At 35.0% G+C, this 15631-nt stretch overlaps 1 protein-coding gene across 5 annotated transcripts in view; it reads right to left on the bottom strand.

The window, feature by feature from the left end:
- cdk12 (cyclin-dependent kinase 12) overlaps nucleotides 1–9777 on the bottom strand; it is a 55743-nt gene extending 45966 nt beyond the window's left edge. For 4 of the 5 annotated variants that reach the window (XR_008839509.1, XR_008839508.1, XM_056480440.1 and 1 more), the window contains exon 1: nucleotides 7937–9777. Coding sequence is in view for 3 of the 5 variants with exons in the window: in XM_056480440.1 (XP_056336415.1) it covers nucleotides 7937–9009 (1073 nt within the window). In the remaining 2 variants the exon portion in view is untranslated. The remainder of the gene's footprint in view (nucleotides 1–7936) is intronic. The other variant, XM_056480442.1, reaches the window with a different exon arrangement.
- Between the last annotated feature and the right edge of the window lie 5854 nt (nucleotides 9778–15631).

Genomic DNA, 15631 nt, shown 5'->3' with positions numbered 1-15631 from the left:
TGTTAATTTTTAGCTTGTGCAGTTGTACCATATCAGACACCATCCGTGAGAACACAGCTTATTGTTAATTCAGTTCATCTCATTCACGTCAAGCAGTGCGTGCAGGGCCCGGTGAGCGCATGCATATTTTTGTTTATTTGTTAGTTTTGATTAGAGTTGATTTCAAATGCAGTAAATCTGCTAATATTCACCCTATTCTCCACGTAAGAGTGGGCGCAGCCTTTTGAATCATTTTGGCTTGAGACTTCCGGTCTCATTCACTTCCATTCATTTTTAGATGTTAAAAACAGCTTGTTTTGCTGCTTGGTGTTGCAAACTGATATTTTCTTATTATATTATTCTACTTTGTCTGTATTGTCATGCAAACACTTGTTTGTAGAATAAGTATTGTGATCGTTTTCTGCCGTTTATTATTGCTAGTCATTTCTCCCATAGGCAGCTGAATCGGAAGTTCTAAAACAATCACAATAATGAGCGCACTTCCGCATTGAAGAATAAGGTCAATAAAATGTGTAGTAACTGTGCTCATAGTTTTTGGTGGGTGCGACTAAATTTTGTCTGGAGCCCCTACATTTTAAGTTAGGAGCACCAGTGCTAACACGAAAAATTTTTCAATTTCGAGCCCTGTGATCTCTACGTAGACATGTCCTAAAGCTTAAGAATGTCCCCCTCTTTCTAATGGCCCGTTTCCACTGAGTGGTATGGTACGGTACGGTTTGGTACGCTTTTATGGCTGTTTCCACTGTCAAAAAGCGTACCGAACCACTTTTTCGGCACCCTTTCGAAAGGGTACCAAACACGAGAAAGGGTACCAAAAGGCGGAGCTAGACGCGCAGCTGAACGCTATTGGTTTACAGAGATACGTCATTCGCTTGCGCAACAAGCCAGAATGAAAACAAAAAACCCGCCATGTTTAAAATACACGCACAGCCGACGAGCCGAGAGATTACAGCGGATTTATATATACATATAATAATGAGTCATGGTCGATCTGGGCTCAAACAAACCTTGTCGTCATCTTGATCAACAGCCACAAATCCAAGAAGAAGAGCAGATTTACCCTGTGCCACGTAGTTTTTTACGAGCCAGTCTGAGGGGCGAGCGGTTTCGCTTTCTTGCTTGCGCTCGTCTAACATTATATCTGAAATAACAAACTTCTTGAGCTGATGTTAATAACCTGCACTTGATTATTGATGTGCTTTTGAAACCTGATCCTGTCAGACACTGACAAACGCGAGAGTGAAGCGTGAAGAAACAAAGGAGAAGCCGGAAAAAAAGGAGCACATTATTTTTTAGCAAACATGAACAAAATACCATGTATAACTAACTTATTATCTTCACTTTTTGGACTAATGAGCTCAGAATTCTCTAACAGAGGCTACATGTGCTGCTGAAGATTACAGACACAGATGAGAGGTTTACACTGACTTTAGGCTATGTTTTGGGTTGTTTTTTAACCTAAATACGGATGAAATGTCTGTTGTGTGTAGTTCTTCTGTAGTTGGTAACATATCGGAGACTGTAAGGGGCTGTATGTGTTTATATATGTTCATTTATTTAGTTATTTAATATAATTACAGATGTTACAGTAGTCTGTTTCACACTGTCATTGATCTGCAGTTATAATCAACTCATGTTCATTGAAAAGTTAGTAATAAACATTTCTACACAAGTATTTATGTGTGTAAAGCATCTGTGTTGTGAGAAGAGCTTTTCATATGATGTGTAAGTGACCCGTACAGCTTTATTGTAGACATTTCCTCGAGCTAGAATGACGTCGACTGAAACTTTGTCGTACACCACACCAACCAAAAGGGTACCCTTGTTAGTGGAAACGCAAGCTTGATAAACGTGACCCGTACCAAACCGAACCGTACCGTACCAGTCAGTGGAAACGAGCCATAAGCTTCTTATACGCTGTCACACATTCCAAATAAAACAGCAATTAAAGGGCACCTAGTTTACTCCTTTTCAAGATTTAATATTAATATTATAGTTCTTCTGAGTGTGCCAGTTTAGGTTCAGTTCAAAACACAATTCAGATTTTTTTATTATAATGTGTCATTAAGAGGATGTGTATTAGGTATGGGACGATAACCGTTTTCAAGGTATACAGCAATTTGGAAAAGTCAAGTTTTTAAAACCGAAAACATTTTCAGCTATACCGTTCCTAAGATATGTGTAAGATTTTTTTTATTTATTTTAGGACAACAGTAACTCCAGTACAAAAAAAACGTTTTAAATTGTAAAGAAATCTGTGTTTTTCAAACCAATGAAGACAGCAGAAGGCAATGATTCATTTTCATTATTTAGCTTGACATGTTTACTGCTCAAATATTATAAATGTTTCTCAAAATAAAATATATTATGTTCAAAGGGAAAAAAGTTCTTAAGGGTCTTAAAATGTCTTAAGTTTTAAAAACTGAATTTAAGCCCTTAAAAAGTATTAAATTCACTAAAATATGCTGTTGTGCGTCTTTAAGGCACTTTTGCCTATGCATGCATGTAGGGTTCAAGATAATGTAGAAGGAGCTATTTTGTACTAGAATATTAATGTCATGGAAAGAACAGGGATTCATTCAGGAATAAACAATGTGAGGAAAGCTCCATTACAGTGCACTGGACCGAACAAGTTCCACCCACACATGCGCAAGGCAGGCAGTTCTGTACAATTACATAAATTATTGGCTTAAAGATATCGGCCTAATTTAGACATCGGACCTCTAACGATAATCTTAAAAATAGCATTTATAGGCCGATAACAATATGGCCGCCGATATACCGTGCATCCCCAGTGCACACCTTTAAATCCATTACTTCTTTACTAAAACAAAACAGGCCTATAAACTACTGTTTATTGCAATAAGTATATTACAGGAAGTTATATTATTAAATATTCGTGCTAAAACATATTTTTAAAGTTTTATCTAATAATTCCAGCTAATTTTTTGTGAACTTGCAATATTGTCAAAAACACATATCGTCTCTAACTATACTAGCTTCTGTTGTTGCAATCTGGCAACCTGCGCTTTTGTGTGTTTTGAACCAGAAATTCAATACCTAGTTCAACCACTGGTAACTGCTCAAACTTACATACTGCACCTTTAACTGCTGTCATTAGCTACGTTTCCATCTAAAAATGTGAATGAACTTTATGTGCAAAACTGGATTATCGCATTAAAGACGTGCGAATAAAGCAGCGATTCCATCCAACGAGTCAAAGCGAACAAAATCGTCACTTCCTGATTAACTGGCGCCAAATATCAACAGTAAAAGCTGAATTCACTGCGGTCGGAGAAGCTGCGTCAATCTTTTCTTCATCTAATAAATGACTTGCGCCTCGGAAGGCAATCCTGACACGCAGTGAATGCGCGGTCGCGTTTGAAGGTGTCAGACGCGGAGCACAGAGGCTCTTGATTCTGGAGGTCATTAATAATATAACACTAATACTTAAACGGTAAGGCGTTTTAGAATGACCAAAACAACAGTTCAGATGTTTTACAGTGTGCTCAGCCATCTAGTTTGTCCATTCATACACATTTTCATCATCACATGATCTCTTATAACAAAATCACATGACCTATTTTAATGCGCATACTGAAATTTGTGCGGTAAAAGTGTTTCCATCGTAGTTTATGCGCATCTTTTCTTATCGAATAAAAGGTTTATCCTACTCAGTTATGCGCATACGTTTTTTTATGCGCATTTTCAAAATGTATGTGCATCATGGCGTTTCAATCAACCGGTTTTTTATGCGCATATCCAAAATGCGCATAAAAATAAGTGGATGGAAACATAGCTACTTTCTCTTGTACATTTACTTCGATAGAGAAAACGGCACATATTAAAAATCAGCTAAATATTGCTCCCGGAAAAATAACCTGCATCTGTTTGTTTATTAAAAGTATTCCACCAGTATTTACTTCAAACCAAAGAACGAAAAAAGTAGTTTTTTTTAAATGCAACAAGTGTGAGCACAAGAAAAACATTTGTGGCTACAGTTCACAATAGGTTTCTGAATTCTACCGCTCTATCGTTCCTTTAAAAGTCACAATAAAATTGAAGTAAAACAGATCTTTTCCTCTGTACATCTGTATATGAAGTTTTACAAAAAATAAATAATATAAGGCATGACTTGGTTTTATTGTTTGTTGATTGGACGTTGAAATCAAAAGTTTGGTTTGAGCAGACTAAATGCTTGAAGAAATCATTTATGTTTAGCCGTAAAAGCCTGCATTTTCCACTAGAAGGTTTAGTTTTGGCTAATTAACATTATGAAATAGTTTTAAAATTAAATGCATGCATGGATGAATCATAACAAAAACTATTTAACATCACACGCAATTAGAAAACAGAGGGGTTAACAAGATAACTTTTGTTAAACTAGTGATTCAACAAGTAATGTAATGTATTTCTTATGTATTGCCAAGTCAGCAACCAAGGCTATTTTCATAGCAAGAACTTTTCAATAATAAATATACAATTAAAATCAACAAACAAAAAACATAAATTGAATAAGATTTTTAGCGCTAATACATGATAATATTTCTACATTTTATCCTGGTTTCACTTTGCTACAAATGTCCTTAACAGAGTTCATTTCATAAAAAAGCCTTGTGGAATCATTAAAAGCAGGACATTCCAGTACAATGCGCTTTACTGTAAGAGGAATTGTGCAGTGCAAACATTGAGTAGGGTCTTCATCTTTGAGCAAAAAAGCATCCGTTGTTTTTGTATGTCCAATACAACATCTAGTAAAAACCACTTGATCAAATCTGGTCTTAAAATGTCTTAAAACTCAAATACAATTTATTCTTTTTCAATGTATCCCACTCTTCTTGCCACATGTTTGAAATGTAAACATTGATAAAAATCTCATCTGAAGTAGTCATTCAACAAGAAAAACCTATGCGCACAACAGCTTTGTAAATGAAATATGTTGTGACTTGTAGTGGTATCGATGGGTTCTGCCCTTTTTAAAAAAAGGCTTGGATGTTCACCACTCATTTTCAAACGCAGACCATCACTGCTCACATAAATGAGCGTCTGGCGATAAGTTGCTATGATGAAAACGGTAAAAATATCTTGAGGGAATATTTTCCAAATCTTAACTGATTGTAGTAAGTGCAGTTTGTACTACACAGATAGTGGTAATTGGTTAATTAAAGCCTGCAAGGGGAAGCCCAGCTAAATATAGATCTTTTATTATCTTTTATTATCTTACCTTTTATTCCATGTTACTTTTCCTCCCAAATTCATTTATTCATATGAAGATTTCTGAATTTTAGGGCTAAGATTTTTAAAATATAAACACATGTGAATATGATCTAAATTATAATCAACTAATATTCAGACACTAATCCATGTTGTCATCAGATTTGGTGCACAGTTTTTTTCATTTATTAAAACATTACTTGACTTCTTGTGACGATACTGAGATATGATAGCGCTCTAGACCTGTAATATAGATTAACGAGAGTAATGAACAGCTTTTTACAAGCAACTTCTATACTAGGCATGGGACGATACCAGTTTTTTCAAGGTTTACCGCTGTTTGGAAAAGTCAAGGTTTTAAGACCACCAAAACTTTGTTATACTGTTCCTACTGTATATGCAAGCTTTTTTTTTTATTATTTACATGTTTTTACAACTATTTTATTTTTTAGGGCAACAGTATCTCCTGAAAAGGACCCTCCATATCAAAAGCTGCTGTTCTAAAATGTTTTAAACATTTCTTAAAATAAAATATATTGTGTTTAATGGGGTAAAATGTTGTTTTGTACCCAGACATTTATAAACAACATATTTCAGAGCACTTATTGCAATACAGAGACACCGTAGAACTGGGATATTTTTATCCAAGGTTATCATTCCGTCAGAATCTTATTCTAAATTGATAAGTTGCAGATCAAGTTTTAGTATGCAGACCTGCATTTAAACAAATTCCATTAAAATTAATATCCTGCTATAAATATAAAAAGCCCACTACTTACAAAAGAAAAGTTACAACCTTGCCAGCTGTTGTAAATGCACAATTACTAAGTAAAAATACTAATAACCTAATGCAGATAATCATATACTAAATAAATTAGTTTTCAAAAATTAATATTTAATGGTTATTTCATGACAAAAACAAGCCATTTAAAAAAATAACATTGTATTTTTTTAATATTTAGATGTCAATCTATTAAAAAAAAAAACACTGAAAATACTAACAGATGTCTTAATTCTAATAAGAAGAAATATCAGTCATCTTAAATATGAAGTAGCCTAGAAACAGCCCACTGTTATACTCTGTTTTGGTATGGGACGATAACTGTTTTCAAGGTAATCCGCGGTTTGGAAAAGTCAAGGTTTTAAAACCACCAAAATATTCTGTAATACCGTTCCTAAGGTATGTGTGTGTAAGGTGTTTTTTATTTGCTTTTTTGTTTTTAGGACAACAGAATCTCCAGCAGAAAAGATATCCAAAGTTGCCATTTTAAATCGTAAAGAAATCTGTGTTTTTGAAACTAATGAAGACGGCAGAAGGCAATGATTCATTTGAATTATTTAGCCTGAGGTGTTTACTGCTCCAAAATATTTCAAATCTTTAAAATAAAAAAAATGTCTTCAAAGTGGAAAAAATGTTAATTTTTTTACCCAAACATTTCAAAATAATATATTTAAGTGCAGTGATCACAATACCGTGACATTGTGATAAGATTCTGACGGTATGATAACCTTAAATAATATTATGGCTATACCGTTCCTAAGGTATGTGTACGATTTATTTACTCTTTTTTTTTTTAGGACAACAGTATCTCCAGCAGAAAAGATATACAACCGTTTTAAATTGTAACAAAATCAGTGTTTTTGAAACTAATGAAGACAGCAGAAGTCTATGATTAATTTTCATTATTTAGCTTGACATGTTTACTCCTCAAATATTATAAATGTTTCTCGAAATAAAATATATTATGTTCAAAAGGGAAAAAAGTTTGCTCTTTTTCAGGGTGTCCGCTGGGTCTTAAATTTTAAAAACTTAATTTAAGCCCTTAAAAAGTATTAAATTCACTGAAATGTGCTGTTGTGGGTCTTAAATGATTTAAACAGGTCTTAATTTTCACTAATTTTCCATGTAAAGCTATGGCCAATTGGTACAACCTGCAAATCAATCTAAACAAAACATTTAACAAAATTAACATTTATTAACTATTTAGCAATATGGTTTAATTGTCTTCCTTACATTCTTACAATAACATTTAAAGGTTCTCCATGTTTTTATACACAAATTTGTTGTGGATAAATTTTAAAAGAAAGGTTATACTAATAAAAATATATGTATAGAATTAGAGTTTGCTTGTTTTGAACGATTATTTAAAATATGTGGCTAAAAAAATAACAGAATTTTTATTTTAATGGGGTAAGTAAAGAAATCCCACTGGTTATTAATGAAAATTATTAGCGTTTTGCCACATTAAAGTCTGAAATCTAATTCATAATGGTCTTGAAAAGGTCTTAAGTCTTAAATTTAACGTGATGAAACCTGTAGAATCCCTGTTTTACCAAGACAATAAATATATATATATATATATATATATATATATATATATATATATATATATATATATATATATATATATATATATATATATGAAAGCAGTAATCAGAACCATCAAACCGTAAAACCGTGATATTTTTTATCCAAGTTTATCATACCGTCAGAATCTTATACCGGCCCATGCCTACCTGTAACCATAGACTTCCATATTATGAAAAACAGATCGTATGGGAGTCAATGGTTACAGGTTTCCAACACCTTTCAAATATATTTTTTCAAGTGTTTAACAGAAGGAGAACACTCAAAGGTATGAAACAAGTCAAAGGTGAGTAAAGGATGACAGCGTTGTAATTTTAGGGTGAACTGTGCGTTTAATATGTAGTGAGCACTCACCTGGACACTGGACTGCTGCTGGGTGAACGTCTGCTCGCGTAGGGACTTCCAGGTGAGTGTTTTCTGCTCACATACGGACTCCCATCCTTCTCAGGGCTAGAAGACCTCCTTCTCCCGTAGGGGCTCTCGGACCTCTGTCTGCTCCGCCTGGGCGGCTCTCTGTACGGGCTCGGACTCGCGGCCTTGCGCTTGGAGGAGTAGCTGTTCTCGAGCTCCGCAACGGATGGACTGTCCACCCCGCTCCTCCGAGACTGGCTCTTCCCTTTAGGGCTAGACTTGCGACTCTTTGCGGCCTTTCGATGGCTCCGGTCCTCCTCATACTCCTCGTTCCTTCTCTTGTCTTTGCGAGATTTGGATGAACGCACACTTTCCTTGCTGATGGAGGAAGATGCGGATGAGGCGCTGCTGCCTAAACTGACAGCTGACTGCACCGCGCCGGAGGACACCGAGTCGCCGCCGCCGCTGAGCTTTTTGGCACCGGCCTCACCGGAGCGTCTGGATGATGAAGCAGCAAGGCACGCGACTGGACTAGCCCTCTCCTTAACCTTCCTACGGCTCTCTTTGCTCACTCTCTCCCGGTCCTTGATGCTCTTTTTGGCCCCTTCTGGTCTCTCCGCAGACTCCCTGACCCGATGCCGGTCTTTGGATTTCTTCCGGGAGCGCTTGCGTTTATGAGTCCGGTTCTCTTTGGCGGCGACCCCCGCCACCACCTCACCATAGTCCGACAGATCTAGCTGTTCGGCGTCTCTGCTGTCCGCCGGGTTCTCGGTGGCGGGGGAGTCTAGGAACGTGTCCGAATCCGAGCTGATGTCGTCGTACTCCACCAGAGGCTTGATGGCGCCCGCTGCTGGACGCGCGGAGACAGCGCACAACGCGCCAGTTTCGGCCTCGTGTTTGGACTTGTTTCGTTTGTGCTTGGAAGAAGTGGACGAGGAGCTCGTGGTCTTGTTAAGATGCCTACCGGAGCCCGCGTGCTGCAGCGGCTGACCATCCCCGGCGGCCGCCTGCAGCTGTTGGTGGTACAGCGATTCAGCCTTCCTCTTGGTCCCATGCAGGCGGTCTGATCCAGGCATACCTCTGTCCTCCGGAGACGCGGACCTATGCGGTCAAGACAGCACATGAACAGCACAAATCGCTCAGTGTTGAGTAAAAGTGTGAAATCTTGCCAGATGGAAGAGTCGGAGGGAAGCAAAACAAAGATGCGCACGCGATTGAATGCGCACAGGTTATCCACAACTCATCCCCGGTGCCGTGGCCTCCTCAAATCGCGTCAAAATAAATCCAAGAGTGCAAAGACCGAAACAAAAATGATTTTTAACGATATGTCCTTCAGGATGGCATCACTGGCAGTTTCCAGGGTGCCTCAAAGAGCGCATTGCGCTCGCGCTTCTCGGCTAGCTTTAGCCAAGCTAGCGTCCCCGAAAAGACAAAAAGAAAGAAGAAAAATACAGGCTGTCCTTGTTTTAGACTGTTTATCCTTGTTCGATATCAAAGCCTAAACAGGCGTTTAGCTCTCCTTGCACACGGTTTGTGAGCTCTGAAGCAGTAAAGCTCGCTGTGTAGGGATATTGTCCCACATAACTCAAATAAAACTTGACCCGCTTGCTTCTTGTTCACATATTCGCTTTAATGTTCAGTGTAAACTCTCTGCAGTTTCATAGTCATCGGAAATGATCACATATTTATGTGTTCAAATTGATTCCAGTTTACTTAAGCGGCTCTGGAAAGAAACCAGACCCAGGAATTGGGCGATGTTCGTGGATATAAAACCCTCCACGGCCCTTAACTCAGAGAGAATTCACTTCATCCATTACAGCCAAAATTATGCGCTGCCTGCTCTGCGCATGCGCCGTTTAAACCCATCCCACGGAAAAGGAAATAGCAGGGCTACAACATTCACAACAGAATTGAGTATTTTGTCGCACTTTCACTGAAATAGTTAGATATTTCGTTTGTAAATAGTGACAAAAAAGAGACTTGAAACGTAAAAAAATATTAAATCGTGTATATATTGAGTTTCTCTACAACATGATTCTGTCAATCGTCATGGGAACTAAGCGAAAGCCAATCAAAACAGGCGGCTGTATCCCGCCTTCAGTCGCGCTTCACTTGTGCTGAACTTTACCAAAGAGAACAGCAGCAAGTTCTTTCACTTTACTCACATCTGATTCACTCTATTAATTGTACTACATTTATTAATTAAGCTAATTTTAGTTTATTAAATTATGTAGCGTTTAAGACAAATATATGATGTATAATTGGTGTAAAATAATAAATTAATGCATTATTAATGTACTCTATTTACATTTCTATTATGTACATGAACACATGCCAAGTTGCAAACTCTGATTAATTACATAATTTCATGAAAAACATGTTATATCAGCATATACAGCGTAAGACTCATTTAATGTTTATGTCTAAGCCAAGTACTTCCACGTGTGAACAAATTATACAACTATACAAACCTTCCGTGAATAATAGGCTTTCAGAAGAATCGATCGATTATAAGAAGGGCTATCATTTATATAAAAGACTAGGTTTATTCTGCATTTGCAACAACCACAGAAAGACCTGTTTTGACAATGTTACTGAATTATAGTATTTTCATCTTAACAAGTATTCCTTAACAGTCAACATGTGTCTGGTTTACAGCTACGGTTTATGGACACATTACAGCTGATTCATTTACTGTAAATATCCTTTTTATTTAAAGAGCTCGACATTTTCACTTTCTGACGTCGCACATTGATGACGTCAGAAACGCGTCCATCATGTATAAATATAATATTGTTTTTTGCGTCTACTCAAGGAGTTATTTTTGGCTCATATACATCCATGTAAACCCTTTTTGCTACTGGGAAACTAAAGAAGGTCGTACACAGCATTACCTGGTTAATAACCTTTTATTCATTCATTGATTTTCTTTTGGGCTTAGTCCATTTATTAATCTGGGGTCGCCACAGCAGAATGAACCGCCAACTTATCCAGCATATGTTTTACGCCTTCCAGCTGCAACCCATCACTGGGAAACATACATACACACTCATTCACACACACACACTATGGACTATTTAGCCTATCCAATTCACCTATAGCGCATGTCTTTGGACTTGTGGGGGAAACCGGAACACGCCACAGGAAACTCACGCCAGCATGGGGAGAACATGCAAACTCCACACAGAAATGCCAACTGATCCAGCCGAGGCTCGAACCAGCAACCTTCATGCTGTGAGGCAATCGTGCTATACTCACTGCGCCATTGTGATGCCCAAAAACCTTTTATGCTTTGCAAAATTCTTCATTCATAAATGTAGGTTTTTGAAAGCCCCCACTCCTTATATTTTACACTTAATAATGAACTTGCTATTATGGATTCAACACTCTGTACTTTGTCAAATGATTAAGCCACTAAAGTAGCTACTTTTTTCAGTGAATTTTGTACCCTATACCCCTTCACAACCCTTTGAAGGTTTATATTGTATAAACTTTTATAACTTATTTTTATTTATTTATTTATTTACTTATTTTTTATGTCAAGTGCAATTGTCATTACTTTTTTCCCTTCTATATTTTCATCTGCCTATTGTTAGATTTGTATTACTTCATGCTTGTTTATGCATGTAAGGCCTATTTTGTTTATTTATTTGAATAAAAACAAAACAAAACTGTAGATCCTAATTATTTTAATACATTTATTATATATTATATATGATAATTTAGATATACATATATATATATATATATATATATATATATATATATATATATATATATATATATATATATATATATATCTTAGCGATCTTATATATTTAGAGGATATATTTCAAAAACTGGTACAATATATATATTTTTATTCTTTGTTGTTTTTATTTTGGGTGACACAGTGGCTCAACTGTCGCCTCAGAGCAAGAAGGTTGCTGGTTCGAGTCCCGACTGGGTCAGTTGGCATTTTTGTGTTGGGTTGGCATGTTCTCCCAGAGTTGGCGTGGGTTTTCTCCGGGTGCTCCGGTTTCCCCCACAGTCCAAACACATGCACTATAGGTCAGTTGAATAAAAAAAATTGGCTGTAGTGTGTGTGTGTGTGTGTGTGTGTGTGTGTGTGTGTGTGTGTGTGTGTGTGTGTGTGTGTGAATGAGTGTGTATGGGTGTTTCCCAGTACTTCTGTGTGTGTGTGTGAGTGAATGAGTGTGTATGTTCCCAGTACTAGGTTGCAGCTAGAAGGGCATGCGCTGTGTAAAACATGTTTAATAAATTGGCGGTTCATTCCACTGTGGAAACCCCTGATTAATAAAAGGACTAAGCCGAAGGAAAATGAATGAATGAATGTTTTTATTTTCGTGTACTTGTTTCTTTTATTCTTGTTTATGTAAAGCACTTTGGATTACCATTGTGTATGAAATCCGCTATATAAAAAAACATGCCTTGCTTTATTAAAAATATTAAATAACTGAGAAAGGTGCAATTATTTTTATTGCAACGTGTGTTGTTTATTATTACCATATGTTCATATAGCTACTATTTCCATTAGTGTGTAACTAAAATAAAGCTCCATCAAAGTAATGAGTTGAAATGCGAACCGTGTAACTCTGTATCCATTCAATGATATATTATTATTTGTATATTCCATTATAGATAAATGCATTTCTTTTACATTTCTGTGTTATAGACCATTTCAATGTTGTCATGTCATTGGCTTATGAATATTTCATGCTTGTTGTCAATTTCATATCTGTAACAAGAGGCAATTCAATCATAACTTGTTGTTTTAACAGCTATTGTAACGTTATTTATTAATATGTGGAACTTTTTGGACTCTCAGAAGCTATAGAATTTTAAAATGTAAAACAGGAAATAAGTTAGGACCATTGTTATTATATCCCTCAAAAAGGTCTATAAAGAATAATAACACAAAAGCCGTTTAAAGGTTTTATTAAAGGTTTTAGAGTTTATTCTTATTGTTTTCATGTATTTTGCTTTCATTTATTATTTATGAGCAATTATTTTGTGTTTATTAAGAGTTTGGCTTGAAATCACGTTTTGACTGATTATCACTAGAAAGTGCAGTAACTGTGACAAGTGTTTTAATGATATTTTATTGTTCATTTGAATCTCTTTTGTATTTGTATTCATATTTGATTTAGTCAAACTTGTAGTTATTTTAATCAAATTGAGTGTACATTTTATTTAAATATTATTCAAATATTGCATTAATTATCTTATAACTATTATAATTAGTAAATTATTTATCATGTATTTGATTCTTTTATACTAATTTGTATTTTTGACTGATTATTACTAGAAAGTGCAGTAACTGTAACAAGTGTTTTAATTATATTTTATTGTTCATTTTAATCTGTTTTGTATTTGTATTAATATTTAATTTAGTCAGAGTTGTAGTTATTTTAATCAAATTGAGTATACATTATATTTAAATCTTATTTAATTATTGCTTTAACTATTTCAATTAGTTACTAGTTATAACTATTATAATTAGTAAATTATTTACATTGAATTCACATGTATTTAAGTGTTTATACTAATTTTTGTTTTAAAATCTTATTTATTAATCTTTTTCAATAACTTCTATGTCATTTGTTTGGATAATTTTTTTTTTATTGCATAACAAGAACAATAGCATACACAAATTGAGGAATACAGTACTTACAATTTAACTTCAAAGGAACTAATCAATAGGCAATAAAACAAAAAATAAATAAAATTACAGGGGATATAAAATACAAGAAATTTCCATAAGAAACTGATTCCAAAATCGCATACAGTCTTATAGCTTTTTGTTAATAATGTCTTTTAGGGTTTCGATATAATGCTAATGCTGTAAAACACAAAAAGTTAAGGTAACTCAAACCATTTGAGGAAATCAATGCAACAAACCATTTAAGTTCAAAAACTAATCCTAATGAGTACTGTAAACTTAATGCATTTTAGTAAATGAAGCAATTTGAGCACAGTGAAACCCAATAAATGAAGTAAACTAAAACTGAGTACTGTAAAAAGTCAACTCAAACCGTTTGAGGAAGCCGATAGCTTCAAACCATTTGAGTTAAAAAAAAAACAATCTATATGAGTACTGTGAACTTAAAAGGTACTTAATAACTCATTACCTTCAACACTGAGTTCAAAACTCTTTTCAAATGAGTGGAATTAACTTTCAGTAAATTTCAGTTTTAAACAAATAAATGTAAGGTTTACCCATTTTTGTTTGTGTACATGGAACTTCCCATATATAATCATTACATGTTGCACCAAAGTTTTATTATTGTCAAAATATATATTTAAAAGAAAACAGAATTTTAATTTAGTACGTTTAAATATAAGACATTCAGCATCATTCCAAAACATTTGTATATGTATGGGTACACTGTAAAACCCAACAGTCAACTTTATCAAATGAAATGAATGTAGTTAACTCAGAATTTACTGAAAGTTGATTCTACTCATTTGAAAAGAGTTTTGAACTCAGTGTTGAAGGTAATGAGTTCATTAAATACCTCATTACTTCAACTTAAATGGAGTAAGTTTACAGTACACATATAGATTTGTTTTTAACTCAAATGGTTTGAGTTGCCTTAACTTATTGGGTTTTACAGTAGTCAGTTGGTTTGAGTTCTCTTCATTTATTGGGTTTCACTGTGCTCAAATTGCTTCGTTTACTCAAATGGATTAAGTTCACAGTACTTATTAAGATTAGTTTGTAAACTTAAATGGTTTGTTAAATCGGTTTCCTCAAATGGTTTGAGTAACCTTAACTTTTTGGGTTTTATAGTGATATGTGCATTCAAAAAACAGCTGTTTTATTGATTCCTCCTCTAATTCACAAAAAGTACACGCAGATTGCAAGTCTCTAAAATATTAAACAACTTGTTTCACTGGATAAATTAAATAGTTTATATGCCACTTCTTTAACTTTACTGGTGGGACAGTATTTACTAGGTAAATCCAAACTTTTCCCCATTCAATCTGTTCAAATAAGGAATTCCAAAAATGTTTGCATTTAGGCAACAATGCGGTTCTCTTTAATGTAAACATTATTAAATTTGTTGTCTATAATTTTCACACCATTAATACTTAACTGGTTAGCATGTAAAAGATTGGATTCAGAGGATTGTTTGGATAAAACGCTGCCTCGTGTTACCACCATGATTACGTCAAATGACGAACCCCAATAACCGAGTTTCTATTGGCTTCTGCCGCTGGAGGCGGGGCTGACTCAGCAAACCCGGAAACGACCATAACAATAACATGAAAACAAACGATTTGCAGTATGTACACTTTCCATACAGCATCATCACAAAACATTGCACTTTCTTCAAGTGCTTTGCAGACACTGATCCCCACAAATGGTTTTATTTATTTAGCACACTTAACACACTTTCTGTGCACAACTGTATAAACAACACACTTTAATTCATCTAAATGTAGCTCACGTTATTTGTTAATAAAAAAGATGAAATGCTGATAATTTAATATAATGACAACTGTAATACCGGTCATATTTAATGACTAACTCGTTATATTCGACCTTAGAGACCTTGGATATCATCCACAGATGATTAGTTTACACTTTTACTGATGTAAATGTGTTTGTGAAATGAAAAATGTATTTATTCCTGTAATACAAACGGAAATATTATAATATACACAAGATTGACCACGAGGTGTAGTTAAGAG

Source organism: Danio aesculapii, chromosome 19 (genome assembly GCF_903798145.1).
Source record: "Danio aesculapii chromosome 19, fDanAes4.1, whole genome shotgun sequence".
NCBI classification, from domain to species: Eukaryota; Metazoa; Chordata; class Actinopteri; order Cypriniformes; family Danionidae; genus Danio; species Danio aesculapii.
This window is presented reverse-complemented; position numbering and strand designations above follow the sequence as displayed.